The sequence below is a fragment of the Miniopterus schreibersii genome (assembly GCF_964146895.1).
Source record: "Miniopterus schreibersii genome assembly, chromosome: X".
Classification (NCBI taxonomy): Eukaryota; Metazoa; Chordata; class Mammalia; order Chiroptera; family Miniopteridae; genus Miniopterus; species Miniopterus schreibersii.
In genome coordinates this window covers 58276165-58299682 of record NC_138104.1, presented here as the reverse complement: position 1 = coordinate 58299682, position 23518 = coordinate 58276165, and the positions used below count along the sequence as shown (strand labels likewise).

General features: G+C 37.5%; 1 protein-coding gene across 1 annotated transcript in view; it reads right to left on the bottom strand.

The window, feature by feature from the left end:
• The window catches only part of TEX11 (testis expressed 11), a gene marked incomplete at both ends in the record, with an annotated part of 365391 nt that overhangs the window by 39184 nt on the left and 302689 nt on the right, over positions 1–23518 (bottom strand). Inside the window, 3 exons of the mRNA XM_081125501.1 lie at positions 4189–4261; positions 18340–18456; positions 22649–22719. Of these exons, the coding sequence (XP_080981627.1) occupies positions 4189–4261; positions 18340–18456; positions 22649–22719 (261 nt within the window). The remainder of the gene's footprint in view (positions 1–4188; positions 4262–18339; positions 18457–22648; positions 22720–23518) is intronic.

Sequence of the window (23518 nt, the reverse complement as noted above, 5' to 3'; positions counted from 1 at the left end):
GATACAAAATAAACATCCAGAAATCAGTTGCATTTTATACACCCATAATGAACTATCAGAAAGGGAAACTAAGAAAACAATCCCATTTACAATTGCATCAAAAAAATACGTAGGAATAAATTTAACCAAGGATGTAAAATTTACGCCCTGTACTCAGACAATTATAAAACACTGAAGAAATTAAAGAAGATACAAATAAATGGAAGAATATACTGTGCTCATGGATAGAAAGAATTGACATTGTTAATTCTAGAGGTTGAATGCATTTCTTATCAAAATACTAATGGCATTTTTTTACAGAACTAGAACAAATAATCCAAAAATTTATATAGAACCACAAAAGACCCTGAATAGCCACAGCAATACTTCGTTTTTGTTTTTTAATCCTCACTCGAGGATACCTTTTCCATTGTTTTTCAGAGATAGTGGAAGGGAGAGACAGATAGAGAGTGATGTAAGAGAGAGATCAATTGGTTGCCTCCCACATGCACCCTGACCAGGGCTGGGGATTGAGCCTGCAACCGAGTTACATGCCCTTGGTCAGAATCAAACCGGGACCCTTCAGTTCACAGTCTGACACTCTAAGCACTGAGCAAAACTGGCCAGGGCTGCCACAGCAATATTTTGAAAGAACAAAGTTGGAGGAATCTTCCTCTGTGATATAAAACTATACTACAAGGCCATAGTAATCAAAACAGCATGGTATGGGCATAAAAACAGACATAAAGACCAATGGAACAGAATAGAAAACACATTCCTTTATGGTCAATTAATGTTTGACAAAGGCGGCAAGAACAAAATGGGGTAAAGATAGTCTATTCAATAAATGGTGTAGGGAAAATTGGACAGGTATGTGCAAAAAAATGGAACTAGACCACATTCTTACACCATACACAAGAATATACTCAAAATGGATGAAAGACTTAAATGTTAGACTGAAACCATAAAAATCCTAGAAGTAAACATAGGCAGCAAAATCTAGGACATTTCTCGTAGCAATATTTTTTCTGATACATCGCCTCAGGCAAAGGACAAAATGAAAAATAAACAAATGGGACAACATCAAACTAAAAAGATCTGCACAGCAAATGAAACCATCAACAAAATGAAAAGACAACCCACTGAATGGGAGAACATATTCGCAACACAATGATACATCTGATAAGAGGTTAATATCCAAAATTTATAAAGAACTTATAAAACTGAATAAGAAGACGACAAACAATCCAATTTAAAAATGGGCAAAGGCCTTGAACAGACAATTCTCCCAACAGGACATACAGGTGGCCAATATATATGTGAACATATATTCAACATCACTCATCATCAGAGAGATGCAAATTAAAAACACAATGATTACAGTGGCTTTGTACTCTAACTTGATATTGGGTATTGTGATCCTTCCAACTTTGTTCTTCTTTCTCAAGATTGTTGCGGCTAATCAGGGTCTTTTTGGTTTCATATAAATTTTTGGAGTATTTGTTCTACATCTGTGAAATATGCTGTTGGTATTTTAATAGGGATTGCACTGAATCTATAGATTGCTTTGGGTAGTATGAAAATATTAATTATGTTAATTCTTCTAATCCATGAACACGGAATATTCTTCTACTTGTTTATATCTTCCTCTATCACTTTTTCCAATGTCCTGTAGTTTTCAGTCTTTTGGCTCCTTGGTTAAGTTTATCCCTAAGTATCTTATTTTGTTGCAATGGTAAAAGGGATTTTTTAAAGTTTCTCTTTCTGACAGTTCAATATTGGTGTATAAAAATTTTATCGATTTCTGGGTGTTAATTTTGTATCCTGCTACAATGCCAAATTCATTTATTAAATCCAGCATTTTTTTTGGTGGTGTGTTTAGGATTTTCTGTGTATAATATCATGTCATCCACTGTAATCAAATCAGCCTGTTATTGGCACAGGAACAGGCATATAGATCAGTGGAACAGAGCAGAGAACCCAGAAATTGACCCAACACATTACACTCAATTAATATTTGACAAAGGAGACAAGAGCATACAATGGAGTAAAGATAGTCTCTTCAACAAATGGTGCTGGGAAAATTGGATAGGTACATGCAAAAAAAAAAAAAAATGAAACTAGATCACCATACACAAGAACAAATTCAAAATGGATAAAACACTTAAATGTAAGACTTGAAACCATAAAAATCCTAGAAGAAAACCTAAGCAGCAAAATCAAAGACATCTCTCGTAGCAATATGTTTGTCGATACAAGGGAAACAAAGAAGAAAAGAAAGAAATGGGGCTACATCAAAATAAAAAGCCTCTGCACAGCAAAAGAAACCATCAACAAAATGAAAAGGGAGCCCATTGCATGGGAGAACATATTTGCCAATGATACACCTGATAAGGGGTTAATATCCAAAATATATAAGGGATTTATACAATTTAACAAAAGGAAGACAAACAATCCAATTAAAAAATGGGCAAGGGACCTAAATAGACACTTCTCCAAAAAGGACACACAGATGGCCAAGAGATATGAAAAACTGCTCAAAGTCACTAATCATCAGAGAGATGCAAATAAAAATGATAATGAGGTATTACCTCACACCTGTCAGAATGGCTACCATCAACAAATCAACAAATGACAAGTGCTGGTGAGGATGTGGAGAAAAAGGAACCCTAGTACACTGCTGGTGGGAATGCAGACTGGTCCAGTCACTATGTAATACAGTATGGAGGTTCCTCAAAAATTACCTAAGATCTGGAAACAGCCCAAGTGCCCATCAGTAGATGAGTGGATAAAAGCTGTAGTATATTTACACCATGGAATACTATGCAGCTGTTAAAAAAGAAGGATCTCTTACCCTTTGGGACAGCATGGATGGAACTGGAGAGTATTATGCTAAGTGCAATAAGCCAGTAGGACAAAGACAAGTATCACATGATCTCACTCATATGTGAAATATAATGAACAAAATAAACTGATGAACAAAGTAGATCCAGAGACATAGAAGCATAGAACAGACTGAGGAATCTCAGAGGGAAGGCAAGGGTGGAAAGAGATTAACCAAAGAACTTATATGTATATATGCATAACCCACAGACACAGATAATAGTGTGGGGAAGGCCTGGGGGGAGGTGGATGTGGGGTGGAGGAGATCAATAGGTGAAAAAAAAGGGGATATCTGTAATACTTTCAACAATAAAGATAAACTAAAAAAAAAGAAAAAGAAAGATGGCAAGGATGGGGAGAAAAGGGAACCGCTGTGCACTGTTGTTAAGAAGGCAGATTGGTGTAGCTACTGTGGAAAGCAATAAGGAGTTGCCCCAAAAAATTAAAAATGGAACTGCCTTATGATCCAGTGATTCCACTTCTGGAAATTTATCAGAAGAAAACTGAAATACTAATTTGAAAGAATATATGCAGCCCTATGTTCATTGCAGCATTATTTACAATAGCCAAGATTTGGAAGCACCCCCAGTGTCCATCAGTAGATGAATAGTATTACACAATGGATTACTACTCAGCCATAAAACGGAAGAAAATTTTATCCTTTGAGACAGCATGGATGGACCTGGAGACATTATGCTAAGTGAAATAAGCCAGTCAGAGGAAGACAAGTACCATATGATTTCACTCATATGTGGAACTGAATGAACAAACTGAACTAACAAGCAAAATAGAGACAGACGTGTAGATAGCAGGCAGACAGCTCTGGTGGGGCAGAGTCAGGGTGGTGGTGGAAGTAATGATCAAAAAAGAAAAAAGAGAAAGAACTCACGAACACAAACAACTGTGGTGATTGTGGGGGAAGTAGAGGTGGGAAAGGGTATAGGGGGGATAAATGGCGACGGAAAAAAAAAATAAAGAAAAAATGCATTAAAAATTTAAAAAGATAAAAACTGTGTTAAATTTTGATACTATGGTTAAAAGTTGATTAAATTAGACATTTATTCTAGTAACCTAAGAGCAATAATATCACATATAATCAATACTATATACTTCCATAAAAAGCAAGGTAAAATACATTCTTACTCCAAGCAGTGTGTCACAGAGTTAAAATAGACATACAGTGGGGAAAAATTAGTTCTTAGAGAATCGTTTGACTGGTTATCAAGTACTGCAAGTATCACAAATTTCTAGTGATGAAAGACTGGATTATTCAGATTTCAAACACCCTTTATAACTGTATTACCAAATTCCCAGTTCCCACTATACCTGTGTCTTTCAGGAGATTCCAGATGTCTCTGCATTTATGGATCTGCTCAAGTGCACGAGTCAGGAATCTGGTCTATTTGGCAACAATGAACAAAAAGAAGTTAGTCTCAACCAAACAAAACTTTAAGCAAATTAAAATAATCTTCATATCATTTTCATTAAAAACAGTTAAAAATTAAAATCATAGTTTAAACTGAATATTTTAGAATTTATATAGAAAATTAGCCTCTATTTGTACTTGTCCTTAATGTCCCAGGAAAATGAGGATTAAATAAAAAATGTGAACATTATCAATTTCTTTAACAATCTAGGACAGAAGAGAAGCACTTCTGTGATGGTGGTGTGAGGAGTCCATTAACCCTCTCCCTAGCAAAACAACCATAACTGAAAATTATAAAACACAACCATGTGAAGTCTCAGGAAATTGGCCTAAGGACATAGAGCAAATCTATTCCAAGAAATCTACTAAGTTTCAGTAAGAACAGTGAGCACCTGTGGCGCTTAGGACATGATCTGCCCACCAACTCTCCAGCTCAGTGTGATGCGCTACTTTAGGTGGCCAAGAAGATGGTGCTCCCTTTACCCTCAGCTTCCAGGCTAGGAGTTCCCAGAAGGAGCATGCTGCCAGTACTTATCATCTCCCTCCCCCAGGTATGTACTGCAGAAGCTCTATTATAAAACAAGCACAACTGAGAGGCCTGGAGCTCTCTTCCTCTACCCAGTCCCCACTCCATACCAGGCATGGCATACTGAGAATACTAGGTCTCAATTGCCCTTATCTCAACTTGCTTATAGGATAGGGTTTCTATGCTGGGAGAGATAAGCCAAGAATGCCAGGGACTATGACTCTTGTCCAGCCCTCCACTCAGAGCTGGATCCTCACTCTGATAGAAATGGGCCACTGTCCCTGCCTCCAGCAACAAAACAAGAGGTACAAAGTTTCTGCTCAGGAGGAGAGGGAGGCCATTAGAAGAGGGAGCTTTGTAGCTCTCCCTAAAATAAGTGACTATAATTGGAATGGAGCAGGAGAAAGTTCAAGTCTAAGGGCACTATAAAAAATACCATGGAGATCTTAGTGTTGAACAATTAAGAGGTGGCTGGTAGCTCAATGATACCAACAAGCAAAACAGTAGACCAGCTCAAAGTTTATAGAGAGAACCAGGGAAAGAAAAAGTGAAGAAGGTCCCTTCTCCTTCAATTTATGCTGAAGAGCATTTTCAAACACAAACACACACACACACACACACACCAGTTAAGACTAATAGCTGGGTGTGATGACAATAGAAGAAGGCCATTTAGAAGCTTAACAAGGAGATCAGGGAAAGAGATGGTAAAAAATAACCTTGCTAAAAACCACTTTCATCCCTTTGGGGAAGAGGGGTCAGGGTGACTGCACAGGCAAAGACTGTGCCCTCTGAGGAGTGATACAGCTAGAAAAAAATAGACTTCAATGAACTAGCCCAGCCAACTCACTAAACAGATTAACAAACAAATATTAACAGCAAGCCCCAGAAGGGGAATCAGTGTTCAAAGATGCTACAATATATCATATAAAATGTCCAGTTTTCAACAAAAAATATGAAATATGCAAAGAAACAAGAATATGTGACTCATATGCACCAAAAAAGTAGACAACAGGAACTTACTTTGAAAAGGTCCAGATGTTGAACTTAGCAGACACAGAGTTCAAAGCATCTATTTTAAATATGTTCAAACAACTAAAGGAAACCACAAAAAGAAAGAAGGTATGATGACACTGCCTCAGCAAATATAGAATCTCAATAAAAAAAGGCAGTGAGATAACACATTTAATGTGATGAAAAAAATAACAGTAAACAAGAATCTAATATCCAGCAAAACTATCTTTTAAAACTGAAAGCAAAATAACAAAATTCTCTGATAAACAAAAGCTGAGAGAATTTGCTACCAGAACCATTTTTACAAAAAAAACCTAAGAGAAGTTCTTCAGGCTGAAAGCAAGTGACACCAGACAGTAATTTGAATCCAAATAAAAAACAAAGTCCACTGGTAAAAGTAGCTGCATAACTATAGAAGACAATATAAAGATATATTTCTTCTTTCTTCTCTTAACTTTAAAAAAGTAAATGTATAAAACTATATATAGTTTTTTTTATACCTAATAGATATCCATAGACTTCCACAAACCCAAGTAGAATACACATTCTTCTAAAGCACATATGGCACTTTCTTCAGGACAGACTATGTGCTAGGCCACAACACAAACTTCAAATAAACTTAAAATATCTTGAAGTTTCACAAAGTATGTACTCTGACCACAAGTGGAATAAGATTAAAAATCAGTAAGAGAATAAAAATTGGGAAATTCACAAATATGTGGATATAAAACAACAGATTCTTTTTTTTCTTTTTTTTTTTTAATATATCTTTATTGATTTCAGAGAGAGGAAGGGAGACGGAGAGAGAGAGATAGAAACACCAATGATGAGACAGTCATTGATGGCTGCAGCCCGCAACCCGGGCATGTGCCCTGACCGGGAATCGAACCCCGATCTCGTGGATCTTAGGTTGATGCTGAACCGCTGAGCCACTCCCGGCTGGGCAAAACAACAGATTCTTAAATAAACAATAGGTAAAAAAAAAAATCATAATGAAAAATATAAACTACTTTGAGGTGAATAAAAAGAAAAATGCAATATACCAGAACTAGTGCTGCTTAAACAGTGTGCTATGGTCTGAATGTATCCCTCCCAAATTCATGTTAAAATCTTAACCCCCAAAGGTGAAGGTATCAGTAGGTGGGCCATAGGGAGGTGCTACAGTCATGAGGGTGGGGCCCTCACGAATGGGATTGGTGCCTTTTATAAGAGATTTCTAGTCCCTTCCACCAAGTGAGGACACAGCAAGAAGGTGCCAGCTATGAACCAGGAAGAGGGCTCTTACCAGAGAATGTGACTAAGATGGCACCTTGATCTGAGACTTCCAACCTCCAAAACTGTAATAAATAAATTCCTGTTGTTCATAAGCTATGTAGTCTGTGGTATTTAGTTACACTATTTCAAACAGACTAAGAACACAGTGCTTAGAGGGAAATTTATAGCTGTAAAAGCTGATATTCCAAAAAGAAGAAATACTTCAAATCAATAACCAAACTTCCACCTTAAGAAACTGGAAAAAGAAGAGTAAATTAACCTTAAGCAACCAGAAGGAAGAAAATGAAAAAGACTAGATGAGACTTAATGAAATAGAGACTGGAAACATAATAGGATAAAAAATGAAACCAAAAGTTGGTTCTTGAAAAAGATGAACAAAATTGATAACCCTTTGTATAAACTGACCAAGAAAAAAAGAAAGAAGACACAAATGACTAAAATTAGAAGTGAAAGAAGGGGCATTATCACCAACATAACAGAAATAAAAAGATCATTATAAGCAAATAACTTAGATTGTAATGGATAAATTTCTAGAAACATAAACTACTGAAACTGATTCAAAAAGAAATAGAAAATCTGAAAAGACTACAAAAAAAAGAAGTAAAACATTTATACTCTGAAAACTGCAAAGCATTGTTGAAAGAAATTAAAGACCTAAATAAATGGAAATATATTTCACTTTCATGGGTTAGAAGACTTAATATTGTTAAGATTTCAATAAATAATCTCCAAACTGATCTACAGATTCAGTGCAATCCCTATCGAAATCCCAGCTGGCTTCTTTGCAGAAATTGACAAATTGATCCTAACTTTTATATGGAAATTCAAGGGAACCAGAATAGCCAAAACAATCTTGAAAAAGAAGAATAAAGTTGAAGGACTAGCACATTTCTATTTCAAAAGTTACTACACAACTACAATAATCAAAACAGTGTGGTATTGCCACAAGAATAGACATCAATATAAATGGAATAGAACTGAGTTTCTAGAAAGAAATCTTTTCATTTATGGTCAATTGATTTTCAACAGGAGTGCCAAGATAATTCAATGGAAAAAAATAGTTTTCAACAAATGGTCCTGGGACAACAGGGTGTTCAAATGCAAAAGAATAACTTTGGATTCTTATATTATACCATCCACAAAAATTAACTCAAAATGGATCATAGACCTAAAAGTAAGAATTAAAAATATAAAACTCTCAGAAGAAAACATAGGGGTGAACCTTCAAGACCTTGGATTAAGCAATGATCTTAGACATAAAAGCAACAGCAACAAAATCAATAAAATGGGCAACATCAAAATTAAAAATGTTTGTGCTTCAAGGAGCACTAGCAATAAAGGAAAAATGCAACCACATAATGGGAGAGAATAAATTATATCTGATATATAAAGAACTATTAAAACTCAATAATAAAAAGACAATAACCTTATTAAAATGGTTAAATCTGGATAGACATATTCCAGACAAGGTATATAAATGGCAAATAAGCACATGAAAAGGTACTCAGCATTATTTGTCATTAGTCATTATGGAAATGCATATCAAAACTGCAATGAGATAGCGTTTCGTACTCACTAGGATGGCCATAGTCCAAAGGACATACGAGCAAGTTGTGGTAAGGAGGTGGAGAAAGTGGAACCATCATCCATTGCAGCTGAGAATGTAAAATGGTGCAGCTGCTTTGAAAAACAGTCTGGCAGTTCCTCAAATGATTAAACATAAAGTTACGATATGGCACAGCAATTCCACTTGTAGGTATATAATCAAGAGAAATGAAAACACATATCCACATAAAATTTGGACATGCAGCATTATTCATTATATCTGAAAATTGGAAAGACCCCAATATCCATCAATGGATGAATGGATAAACAAAATGTGGTATATTCATACAATGGAATATTATTCAGCAATAAAAAGAAGTATTGATCCAAGCTACAACATGGAGAACCTAAAAAACATTACTGAAAAATTATAAAAGGAGCCAGTTATAAAAGACTATAAATAGTATGACAGTTATATGAAATACCTAGAATAGGCAAATCTATAGAGACAGAAAGTAGATAAGTGGTTGCTTAGGGCTGGTGGTAGGGACGGAAAGTCACTGCTAATTGGCAAGGCATTTTTAGAGTGAGGAAAAAGTTCTAAAATGAGATTGTATTGATAGCTGTACAACTCTGAATATTCTAAAAACTATTAAATTGTATACTAGAAATGGGTGAATTATAAGGTATGTGAATTATATTGCAGTAAGTCTGTTAAAAATAATCTAGGACATGAGTCAGGATACTTTTCTATAAAAGGCCAGACAGTAAATATTTTAGGCTTTGCCAGCCACATAAACTCTCTTCCACATTTTTTTCTACATTTTAATTTACAACCTTTTATAAATGTAAAAACCATTCTTAACTCCAAGGGTATAGAAAAACAGGCCATAGGCCTGATTTGGCCAGTTAGCAGTAGTTTATCCACCCTTGTTCTAGGAAAAAGATGTGGTTCCTTGATAAATTACAATTACTGTATTTTTTTAAAGCACCCCTCACTTCCCCCTAACTCATACTCAGGAGAGCAGAGACAATGTTGATAAGATTATACAGGATAGCTATAGTCCTTTATCATCTATTTATCTGGAAATACTCCAACTTGTGAGGATTTACAGAACAAGGAACAGATGTATTTAGTAGAATTCAACAAGTTCTCATTAGAGAGACAGAGAATCATTCATAGGGGCTGAACTTAGATGGTGAAAGGCAGAAGTGCATCTTTAATTATCTAAATAGATATCCTTTCAAAGACAAAGAAAATTATATAAGGGTTACTAAGAGAGTTCTTAGGAAACATAAAGGTGTGCAAGAGAAAGAACAGAAAAAAAAGTAGTTGTTAGAAACAAACAAAATAATTAAGAACTGTACTTAAGACTTTGTGAAATTTCCCTCACGTCAATTTGATCTCCATTCACGAGATACGAAATTTAACAAAGTCAGGACTACAAACTCAAAAGGAAAACTTTAAAAAAGTTAAAAGCACTATGCAAAAACAAGATGTTATTACTATTTTTTTGGTAAAGCATAAAAATCTTATTGAGAATAAAATTACATTTGCCCTTACTTCTTGAGAAACAAAATGGTTGTTTTTTGGTTTTGCTCTGGGGCACATAGATTCTTTTCTCATCTACTTTTACAATGGAAAGATTTCTAAAAAGAGGATGCTTTACTCCCAGGGATAAGAATTTTGTCTCTTTTATTCCCATTACTTCACAGAGTGCTTCGTAAGCAAATGTTTTTTGAGCTGTACTCAACAACGGAAGAGAAAGGAAGGAAAATGTGTCAGCAGAGATCTGTGAGAGTTTGTTTCAGATCTGAAGAAATGAAAAGAGAGATTAACCAAGCCATGTGAACAATTTCAGATGGCTTATCAAAGCTATGGAATAGTGTTCTTCCTTAGAGAGTATGTGAAAAGAAACAAAAGAGAAAAACTCCTATGGACCACATATAATCACAGGGAGATGATGAAATTAAAGGATATTTAAGGTCCTGAGGGGGAAGGGAGAGAAGCTCACAGGAGGACATTACAAGAATAAGACTCTCAGGGACTGTTGTTTGGGAACTGGAGGAAAAGCTGAAAACCCCTGCTGGGGGCAGGGAAGGCAAAGGGCTCACCAGAATGCTTTTTCAATTGAACCCACTGTGCCCAGGTCGCTGAAACAGCCCATACAGAAAAGGCAACAGGCTGAAATCAATCTGAAACTGCAGCAGGCCAGAGAATAGGGAACTCGAATCAGAGGACAGGGTAGGGACTGAGGAGCTGGTTGTGGAGCAGGGACTAACTCCCACACAGTGAGTGCTTGGCAGCGACACCTCTAAGTAAGGGGAGTGATACCCTGGGCTACACTAGCCATCCCGAACCATAAAGACTCTACAGAAGACTCGAGTAAGACCAGGCAACTATAAGGTTGCAAAATAGCTGACAAGAGGAGGTGGTCCACGGAGAGCCTCAGATCAACCATCTACCTAAGGACACCAGAGCCAAACCTAGATGGCTCCTCACATTGGCTGATACACAAGTACCTCCCAGGAGAATTGAAATCAGCACACAAAATAGTGAGCTGCAGACAACATAAGCTGCCCAGAAGAAACTCACCTGATTGTCTTTCATTCTTCCGTTTTTTTGTTTTGTTTCGTTTTGGTTTTGTTTGGTTTTTTTTGGTTGTTTGTTTTGTTTTATGTTTGTGTGTTTGTTTTTTTGTTTTTTCTCTTTTTTCCTTAGGAAGAGGAGAAAGGGGAGAAAATTTATTTGTTTTTTCTTATTTTTTAAATTTTATAATAATTTATTTTTATTTTTTTTAAAAAACATTTTTAACTAAATTCTTTTCTCCTTTTCATAAAAGAATTTTGTCTTGCTTATCTTGTTTTTAGTTTTGTTTACTTGCTTTGTTTTGTTTTATTCTTGCTTCTACTATCAAGACTTTCTTGATATTCCCTGCTTAACGACTGGGAATTCATCATTATAACCAAGTTTACAGCTTTCCTCTATAGTTTCCAAAAAATCTCTTAACGGACTCCCTTCCTGACTGGGCTATATCACTCTGTCTCCTCTCGATCCATTGGCATAACTTTTTTTTCTTTTTCTTTTTCTACTTTTCTTTTGTTCTATTGTTATCTTCCCTTCTGTATTTTGGTTTGATTGTTAGTTTCTCTTATTCTCTTTATTGTATTTTTGTTTTCTCATTTTCAACTATAATCCTATTCCTGTTCTCTCCCTTTTAATTTTTTGCTGGCCCTTCTTTCAGAATCTTTTCTCTGCTTCTATTATCTCCCAGTAGCTTCTTTATTTTTTACATTTTAGTTTATTATTATTTTCTAAATTTTCACCACTATTAACAACAATATACGTCTCTCTCTCTCTAAGCATTACTTTTCTTTCTTTCTCTCTTTTTTTTTTTTTTTAAGCTTTTTTTGGTGTGTGTGTGTTCTCTCTTCACTCTCCCACTTCTATTTTCACGTGGGTTGTTTTCATTGTGAATGCCAAAATATTTTGTAAGATACCTCTTGTTTCCTGGAACTTTAGTTGTGTATTGTCCTGTCTTGCCAGCACCAGTATAACAGCTTACATGACGAGGTTGGGACTGAGACACAGTTAGCCAACCCGAGAGGAGGGTCCTCCCAAAGACTGATCAACGAAAATCTAGACCTAATCACAACAGGAGAAGATAAAGAAACCACAAAAGGGACACGCCTAAAGCAAAGAGCTCAGAAGTATAAGAAAAACACACCTCTGGGCTCCATTGGACCCACAAGACAAAAATCCCATCCCACAAGACTGGGAGACAGCAAATATATCTAATATATAGATACAAACACTAAGACCTAACAAAATGGGGAGACAAAGAAACAATCCCCAAATTAAAGAAAAGGAGCCTGGCCAGGTGTGGCTCAGCGGTTGAGCATCGGCCAATTATCCAGGAGATCCGGGTTTAATTCCCGGTCGGGGCACATGCCCGGGTTGCAGGCTAGGCAGCCGAACAGTGACTCTCTCATCCGTGATGTTTCTATCTCTCTCTCTCGCCCTCCTTTCCTCTCTCTGAAATCAATAAAGATATATTTAAAAAAAGAAGAAAAAAAAAAAGGAAACATCGCCAGCAGAAGTATTTGATGAGATGGAGTTACGCAAGTTATCTAAAACAAAGTTCAGAGTATTGATGATGAAGATGTTCAAGGAACTTAAAGAGAAAAACAAGACAATAGAGGATAAGATAGAGGACTTTAGGGAAAATATAAAAAAAGAAATACATAACATAAACAAAAATCAGATAGAAATAAAGGATGCTGTATCTGATATCAAGAATACACTGGAAGGAATTAAAAGCAGGCTCAGTGAAGCAGAGGATAGAATAAGTGACTTAGAACACAAGGTAGAAAAAAATCACTCAATCAGAGCAGCAAAAAGAAAAAACACTTAGCCCGGCAAGGCAGGGCTCAGCGGGTGAGCATCGACCTAGGATCCAGGTGATCGGGGTTTGATTCCCGGTCAGGGCACATGCCCGGGTTGCAGGCTCAAGGCAGCGGATCAATGACTCTCTCGTCATTGATGTTTCTCTCTCTCTCTCTCCCTCTCCTTCCCTCTCTCTGAAATCAATAAAGATATATTTAAAAAAAGAAAAAAGAAAAAAAGAAAAAAACTTAAAAAGCATGAAGACAGTAAGGGAGCTTTGGGACAACATGAAGGGAAACAACATTTGCATCATAGGGATTCCAGAGGCGGAGGAAAGAGAGCAAGGGATAGAGAACATGGTGGAGGAAATAATGATAGAAAACTTCCCTAGGTTGGCAAAGGAGAAAGCCACACAAGCACAGAGGGTTCCAAACAAGAGGGACCAAAGAGATCCACTCCAAGACACAGCATAATTAAAATGGCAAATGTTAAGGACAAATAGAAAATATTAAGGGCTGCAAGAAAGAAACAAGCAATGACCTACAAGGGAACCCACATCAGGCTAACAGCTGATTTCTCAACAGAAAGGCTTCAGGCAAGAAGGGAGTGGCATGAAGTTCTCAAAGTAATGAAAAGCAAGAACATGCAACGAACATTGCATTACCAAGCAAGGCTATCATTTAAAATTGAAGGTGAAAAAAGAGCTTCCCAGACAAAAAAAAAGGCTAAAGGAGTTCAGTACCACCAAACCAGCATTGCAAGAAATGCTAAAAGGCATGCTTTAAGAAAAATAAAGAATAGTGAGAGAAAGGTACATCAGCATAAAGGGGAAAAATGGCATTAAACAAGTTTATATCAGTAGTACCCTAAAATGTAAATGGAATAAATGGTCCAATCAAAAGACATAGGGTAGCTGAATGGATAACAAAACAGGACCCAAATATATGCTGTCTACAAGAGACCCACATGAGAGCAAAAGACTCACACAGGCTAAAAGTGAAGGGATGGAGTAAAATATTCCATGCAAATGGAAAGGAAAAAAAAGCTGGAGTAGCAATTCTTATTTCTGACAAAACAGACTTCAAAATAAAGACCATAACAAGAGACAAAGAAGGTCACTACATAATACTACAGGAATCAATCCAACAGAAGGAAATAACCCTTATAAACATTTATGCACCCAATACAGGAGCACCTAAATATATAAAAAATTTCTTGGGGGACTTTAAGGGGGAGTTGACAGCAACACGATCAAAGTGGGGGACGTTAACACCCCACTGTCAGCACTGGACAGATCATCAAGACAAAAAATCAACAGGGAAACACAGACCTTAAATGACTCACTAGACCTAATGAATTTAATTGACATTTACACAACATTTCACCCCAAAGCAGCAGAATACACATTCTTCTCAAGTGCACATGAAACATTCTCAAAAACAGACCACATGTTAGGGCTCAAGGCAAGTCTTTACAAATATAACAAGACTGAAATCATATCAAGCATCTTCTCAGATCACAATGCCATGAAACTAGAAATTAACCACTATAAAAATATGCAAAAATATTCAAACACACGGAGGCTAAATAGCATGCTATTAAACAATGGCTGGGTTACCAATGAGATCAAGGAAGAAATCAAACACTTCATGGAAAGTAATGAAAATGAACAGACAACAACCCAAAATCTATGGGACATGGCGAAAGCAGTCCTAAGAGGAAAATTCATAGCATTACGGGCCTATCTCAAGAAAGAAGAAAAAAATCTAATGAACCATCTAACACAACAACTAAAAGAACTAGAACGAGAACAGCAAGAAAAGCCCCGAGGAAGTAGAAGGAAGGAAATAATAAAAATCAGAGCAGAAATTAATGACATCTACACTAAAAAAACAATACAAAAAATCAATGAAACCAAGAGCTGGTTCTTTGAAAAGATAAAGAAGATTGATGCACCTTTAGCCAGACTTACAAATAAACAAAGAGAGAGGACCCAAATAAATAAAATCAGAAATGAAAGAGGTGATATAACAACTGACCCAACAGAAATACAAAGGATTGTAAGAAAATACTATGAGCAACTATATGCCAACAAATTACACAACATGGGGGAAATGGACAAATTGGTAGAAGCATACAACGTTCCAAAGATCAATCAAGAAGAGGCAGAAAACCTCAATAGGCCGATAACAACTAATGAAACTGAAGCAGGAATCAAAAAACTCCCAGCAAACAAAAGTCCTGGTCCACATGGATTTACAGGGGAGTTTTACCAAACATTCAAAGAAGAATTAACATCTGTTCTCCTCAAACTATTGCACAAAATTCAAGAGGAGGGAAAACTCCCAAACTCTTTTTATGAGGCCAGCATCATCCTAATCCCAAAACCAGATAAAGATGCTACAAAGAAAGAAAATTACAGGCCAATATCCCTGATGAACATAGATGCTAAAATCCTCACTAAAGTACTAACAAACCAGATCCAGCAATACATTAAAAAGATCATACATCATGACCAAGTGGGTTTTATTCCAGGGATGCAAGGCTGGTACAGCATCTGCAAATCAATAAATATGATATATCACATAAACAAAATGAACGACAAAAATCATATGATCATTTCAATAGATGCAGAGGAAGCATTTTACAAAATCCAGCACTCATTTATGATAAAAACTCTAAGCAAAATGGAAATAGGGGGATCATACCTCAACATAATAAAGGCCATATATGACAGACCTACAGCCAACATCATACTCAATGGGAAAAAAAACGAAAATCATTTCCATTAAATCATGAAGAAGACAGGGATGTCCACTTTCACCACTCTTATTCAACATAGTACTGGAAGTCCTCGCCATAGCCATCAGACAGGAAGAAAACAAAAAAAGATATCCAAACTGGAAAGGAGGAAGTAAAACTGTCATTATTTGCAGATGACATGATATTGTACATAGAAAACCATAAAGACTCCATCAAAGTACTACTAGATTTGATAAACGAATTTGGCAAGGTAGTTCGATACAAAATCAACATCCGGAAATCAGTGGCATTCTTATACACCAACAATGAACTTTCAGAGAGAGAAACTAAAAAAACAATACCATTTACCATTGCAACTAAAAAAATAAGATACCTAGGAATAAACTTAACCAAAGATGTAAAAGACCTATACTCGGAAAACTATGTGACACTGAAAGAAATAAATAGAGGAAGATTTAAATAAGTGGAAGAATATACCATGTTCATGGATTGGAAGAATTAATATCATTAAAATGTTCATACTACCCAAAACAATTTATAAATTCAGTGCAATTCTTATTAAAATACCAACAGCATATTTTACAGACCTAGAACAAACATTTCGAATATTTATATGGAACCAAAAAAGACCCCGAATACCTGCATCCATCGAGAAAAAAGAACAGAGAGGGAGGGATCACATTACAGGATTTGAAACTGTATTACAAATCCATTGTAATCAAAACAGCCTGGTATTGGAACAACAACAGGATTTCCAGTACTATGTTGAATAAGAGTGGTCAAAGTGGACATCCATATAGATCAATGAAACAAAAGAGAGACCCCAGAAATACACTCACGCCATTATGGTCAGTTAAGATTTGACAAAGGAGGCAAGAGCATCCATTGGAGTAAAGACAGTCTCTTCAATAAGTGGTGCTGGGAAAATTGGACAGCTACATGCAAAAGAATGAAACTAGATCACCAACTTTCACCATACACAAAAATAAACTCAAAATGGATAAAAGACTTAAATGTAAGTCAAGAAACCATAAAAATCCTGGAAGAAAACATAGGCAGTAAAGTCACAGATATCCCACGTAGTGGAATTTTCACTGATACATCTCCTAGGGCAAGAGAAACAAAAGAAAAAATAAACATATGTGACTACATCAAACTAAAAAGCTTCTGCACAGCAAAAGAAAACAGCCTCAAAAAACAAAGGAACCCCATGATTTAGGAGAACATACTTGCCAAGGATGTGTCTGATAAGGGGCTAATTTCCAAAGTGTACAAAGAACTCATAATACTCAACAAGAGGAAGACAAACAACCCAATTAAGAAATGGGCAAAGGACCTGAATAGACACTTCTCCAAAGGATATACAGATGGCCAAGAGACACATGAGAAAATGCTCAACATCCCTAATCATCAGAGAGATACAAATTAATACCACAATGAGGTATCACTTCACACCTGTAAGAATAGCTACCATCAACAAATCAACAAACAACTCCTGCTGGCAAGGATGTGGAGAAAGGGGAAACCTAGTATACTGCTGGTGGGAATGCAGACTGGTGCAACCACTATGGAAAACAGTTTGGAGGTTCCTCAAAAAATTAGAAATGGAGCTTCCGTTTGACCCAGTGATTCCACTCCTAGGAATGTATCCTATGAATCCTGAAACATTCATCAGAAACAATATATGTACCCGATGTTCATAGCAGCACTGTTTACAATAGCTAAGATCTGGAAACAGCCCAAGTGCCCATCAGTAGATGATTGGATAAAAAAGTTGTGGGATATATACACCACGGAATAGTACGCAGCTGTAAAGAAGAAGAATCTCGTACCCTTTGAGACAGTATGGATGGAACTGGAGAAAATTATGCTAAGTGAAATAAGCCAGTCAGAGAAAGACAAACATCAAATGATCTCACTTATATGTGGAATCTAAAGAACTTAATAAACTGATGAACAGTATAGATTCAATGACATGGAAGCATAGATGAGACTGACAAATGTCAGAGGGATGGAGGAGGGTGCGTGGGTGGAGGGGTAGAGTAACCAAAGAATTTATATGCAAATATGCACAACCCAAGGACACGGGACAATGGTGGGCAGAGGGACTGGGGAGGGGGATGGGACGGGGTGGAATGGGTCATTGGGGAGAAAAAGGGACATCTATAATATTTTAAACAAAAATAAAATTTAAAAATTAAAAATAAAAAAAAAATAATAAAGAAATAATGGCCAAAAACTTCCCTAACCTGGTGAAGGAAAAAAAAAAAAAAAAGAATATTTAAGAACAGATTTGGAAAGAGTGGTCCATGGGCAGGGACATTTTGAAAGAAGGGGGACATTAAATCTTTTTAATATAAGATGCCAAGTCAAAGGTAACCTTTCCTTAAGAAGGAATTAGGCATTATAAACCTTTGAAATCAAGATGCTGCTGAAAGGGAGGAAAGAATTCTTTTAGAAAATCAAAAAGAACTGCATCAGGGAAGGCAAACATACCAAATAGCACACTGAACTCTTGAGTTTTATTTGAAGGTTGCACATTACCTGTTCAAATGTTGTTGAAGCTTTTCTTCCTTGCTCTAGATCAACAGAAGCTGCCATCAGTAAACAAGTTTTCTGTGCAATCAGAATTACTTGATCAGAAGGACAAAACTGGGACAGCTGATAAGAAATATGAAAAGCGAGAATTCTGCCAGGTGAACACAAACAATCAGAATGAAAATCAGCAATATTCTGTCTGAATGAGAAAATTCAGCTGGAATAGCACATCCTACCTTAAAAATGATATGGACTATAACCTTTAATTTATGGTTTTACTTTTACATTACTTTCCATTGATTTTAAGTATCTTTCTAGAGATAAAATACTTCATTTCTTCACAATTTTCCTATCTTTTTTTTTTTTTTAAATATATCTTTATTGATTTCAGAGAGAGGAAAGGAGAGGGAGAGAGAGAGACAGAAACATCAATGAGGAGAGAGTCATTGATTGAGCCCACAACCGGGCATGTGCCCTGACCAGGAATCGAACCCTGATAACCTGGATCCTAGGCCGATGCTTAACCGCTGAGCCACGCCCAGCCGGGCAATTTTCCTATCTTTCTTAGTGACAAGTATTGTCATTTGGCCCTGTATTTCTATCTAGTGATCTACTTCTTGATTTATGTGGTAATTTCTAAGTGCTTTTCCCCCCAGTAAATAGGTTTCCCTTTTGCATTGAATAGAACTGAAATCAGTCCATATGTTGTCATGGTTGAAAGAGGCAATGCCAAATCTTGACAGGCATTATACATAATCTCATCATTAAACCTTGTCTTCTAGCTTTAGGAAAAAACTAGCTGCTTTAAAATAAAACTCCAGACCACTTTGGATTTTCACATGGAATCCTACTAGTGCTATAACAAATGTCAAAACTAAAAGTAATTTATTTCACCTAATTAAAATTATACCTAAACTTCCAAAGACTATTTGTTAATCTCCCCAAATGTTTAGTGACAATCATCATCATCATCATCACTGAATTAATACCATTTCAAGACACCTAATATCTCGAAGTCTCAGGTTACTTGTATATCAGACTAGGGATTTGTACTAGATCATCTCTATAGCTCTCTCCAGTTTGAAAATTCTTACGATTTAACCCATCTCAATATAGTAAACTGTATACTCCTGAATGTGTATGAACAATATTTTTTAGAACTTCTCTTTTTATTCTTTCATCAATACTTGTTTTTCTTTCTGGCATTTAACCTCTACTTTGGAAGCTAACAACTATTTAAAAATGCTTATACGGAGAAACAAGATGGCAGCGCAGGTAACAGCTGCACCCACCACCTCCCGCAACCACATCAAAATTAGAACTAAACTATAGAACCACCATCACTCAGAGCCTCCTGAAATCTGGCTGAACAGAAGCCCTACAACCAGGGAACTGAAGGAGCATCAAGAGAGGTAGGAGGGGCGGAGATGCGGGTGGATAGGGGCTGAATCACAGAGACACGGCCGGGACCACCCCCTGTGCTGCAGGTGGAAACCCAGGAGGGAATCTCGGTGGTGGGGGTTTCCCAGTGGAGTGAGGGATCCCAGCCCCACAGCAGGCCCCCAGCCCAGGGCTCCAGGCCAGGAAGAGATGTCCTCACAACTCCGGGATGTGAAACCAGCGAGGGCTGTCTCTGAGGGTCGCCAGGGCTGCAGGAGCCCCAGCAGCTCCTCTTAAAGGGCCCGCGCACAGACTCACTCAGATGTGCTCCCTCTGAGCCCCAGCACCAAGCAGCAGCCTGAAAGGAACCTGGGACACTTGGGGAGGAACTAACCTGCCTGAAATCCAGGCGAGAGGTAGAGGGGCAGCTTTATCCCAGGCAGAAGAGCTGGCAGACACCACTGCTCCTTTGGCGAACCCTCCCCATGCACAGCTAGCAGGCAGGTGCCATATTTGAATCGCCAGCACCTGACTCACACCTCTGGCCCAGCCCCGTGATTCCCGCAGACTCCTCCCCTCCTCACCTGCAAAATCATCCAAGCCATTTCCAGTGGCTTTTCTGTGCAAGTGGCCTCTCGAGCCTCATGCTTAGGACTTTCCTAAAACCTCTCAAACAAGCAGCAGTGGGCCCCATACAGCTTGGTAAGTGGCCCCAGGCCTGGCACTAGCGGCAGCCTGCATTGGCTCATAGCTTGGCCTCTCCTGGGCTCCTCCAAGCCCAGGACAAGTAGCAGCCACCTATTGCTGTGTAGCTCATGCTGGGTGGCCCTGGGCAGGGAACTGGCACAGGCTGACTTTGTACCTCCCGGGAGGCCTCCGAGATAGTGCACCTGGTGGTCAGACTCAACCATTCTGGATTACAACCCTACCATACCCACAAGTGAGACACTCAAGGTGCATACTTGGTGAACACCAAAGCTCCACTGAAGTAAATCATGCTCCACAGAAGTGTCTCCAGCACAGCAGCTCTCTGGCCGTAGTTGCAACTGGTCCTTACAGCTGATTGTTCTGGGGGTCCGTTCCTCTCAGTGACGCCAACAGCACCCAAGGCTCAACTACAACAGGACAGTGCACACAGCCCACACAGGGGAGCACCTAGAAGGCCCAGCTCAGGTGACTGGGGAGGCTGAGCCACTGGACCCTACAGGACACCTACTACAGAAAGCCGCTCTACAAATTCCAGGAGACATAGCAGCTCTACCTAATACATAGAAACAAACACCTTGAAGCAGCCAAAATGCGGAGGCAAAGAAACATGTCACAAAGGAAAGAACAGAAGAAATCTCAAGAAAAGAAACTAAATGAAATAGATTCGAGCGAGCTAAGAGGTACAGAGTTCAGAATAATGGTTATAAGGATGCTCAAGGATATTAGTAAGTGTATGATGAAAATAATTGAGAAAATCAATGACATAATAAAGTACCAGTTTGAAATGAAGGCTACACAAACTGAAATGAAGAAAAATTTACAGGGAATCAACAGTAGAGGACGCTGAGAATCAAATCAGCAATTTGGAACATGAGGAAATAAAACACACCCAACCAGAAGAGAAAAAAGAAAAAAGAATCCAGAAATAGGAAGATAGCATAAGGACCCTCTGGGACAACTTCAAGAGGTCCAAAATTTGTATTTTTGGGGTACCAGAAGGAGAGGAAAGAGAGCAAGAAATTGAAAACCTATTTGAAAAAATAATGACAGAAAACTTCTCCTACCTGGGGAAAGAAATAGACTTACAAGTCCAGGAAGCACAGAGGGTCCCAAACAAGACAAACCCAAAGAGGCTCACAGCAAGACACATCATAATTAAAATGCCTAAGGTTAAAGACAAAGACAGAATCTTAAAAGCGGCAAGAGAAAAGCAGTTAATTACACACAAGGGAGCACCCATACGACTATCAGCTGATTTCTCAACAGAAACCTTGCAGGCCAGAAGGGAGTGGCAAGAAATATTCAAAGTGATGAAAAACATGGAACTACAACCAAGATTAGTCTATCCAGCAAAACTATCATTTAGAATTGAAGGTCAGATAAAGAGCTTCTCAGACAAGGAAAAGCTAAAGGAGTTCATCACCACCAGACCAGCACTACAGGAAATGTTGAAACGTCTTCTTTAACAAGAAGTTAATGAACAAAAGAAACTGACAAACAAAACAGATCCAGAGACATTGACGCATGCAACAGACCATCTATTTCAGAGGGAAGAGGGAAGGGGGGTGGAGGGTGGAAAGAGATTAACCAAAGAAGTTATATGCATATATGCATAACCCATGGACACAGACAATGATGGGGTGAAGGCCTGGGGAGGGGGTGGGAGCGAGGTGGAGGGGGTTAATTGGGGGGGAAAAATGGGACACCTGTAATGCTTTTAACAATAAAGATAAATTTTTAAAAAATTCTTATACTTGCAAAACAAGCTCGCAAATCTTTACACACAGAACCTGCTCTAGGAAAAATTATGAAGTAGAACCAAGCTTCTTAGTGTCCTTTTTACCCCTGTTGTCTATATTCCTAGACTTATACCCAAAAACCTTCTTAATGTTGTGATAATTGACAACTTCTTAGAGGATTCCCCCCCTAAAGATCGTTATATTTTAAGATAGGCCTCTCAGAGACTGAAATTCCTTCAAAGACAAAGAAGTCAGTCTCTTCTGGTTGAACTTTAAGTTCCATGATGGTTGTTAGTGATGTTTCGGTATGGGGAGACCTGCTTCATGCTCTCACATTATACCCTATAGGGATCAAATTCTCCTTAGGTCATTCCTGCTTAGACAAATATTAAAAGTTCCTACATTCAAAGCCAATCCCACTCTGTATTTAGCCAGAATGGTGATATCCTTGCTGTGGTATGTACATGAGATACTTAGAAGAGACTTACCTTATAAGAAAGAATGAAAAACTCTCTCATTGTTACTGGGTCTTTGCTACATTGCACAGCCAAGTTCCAAGCTGAAAATTAACATGAAATAATATAGTTATGAAAATCTACTTTTTAATATGTACCATTATAATTTCTGTATCTACATTTTTAATATTAATATATTAATGAGGGATTTCTCAGGGCTAAAAATGCTAACTTTACTTTTTAGAGAAGTTTTTCCAGGTAAATTTAGAGATTTCAATTCTAGACCAATGACTAATGGAGGTAGAGCTGACTTTAAAAAAATTGGGAGATATACAATAAATTCTTAGCACAAATCCATCTCAAAAATGAAGATCACTAAGGAGTTCACCAATTGGCATTGGTGAAAAGAATTTAAAATTTAGCAAAGAACGTGGTACACTAGAATCAAGGGTTGAAGAAAACTGCTGGAAAGATTTATATCTTCCATAGAGCAGTGGAAGCCCTCATTAGGCAACATTCAGCATGATTTTCACCTTGGAATATCAAAATTAAAATTCAGTAAAAGAAGTATTGGAAAGTAACTTTTCAAACTTTCAAAAAATAAAAGTCATTAAACCTTTCTATAAGTTAAATGTTTGTTATTTTCCATTATTTGCATGTTTCTTAGAAGCCAGATTGCTGTATTTAATCCCCTTTTCCCCAGACTAGGGCCTCAGTAAACCCCATAAAGCAGAAAAAGGTCCATGTAGAATCAGTCCACTTTGTGATATTGATGCTTAATTGCTCCTGTTTATTTATCACTGCAGTAACTACCTCCACAACATTCATAGTTGTACAGCTTGATGAATTTTCACAAAGGGAATACATATTCATGTAACCAATACAGATTAAGAAAGATCTGGA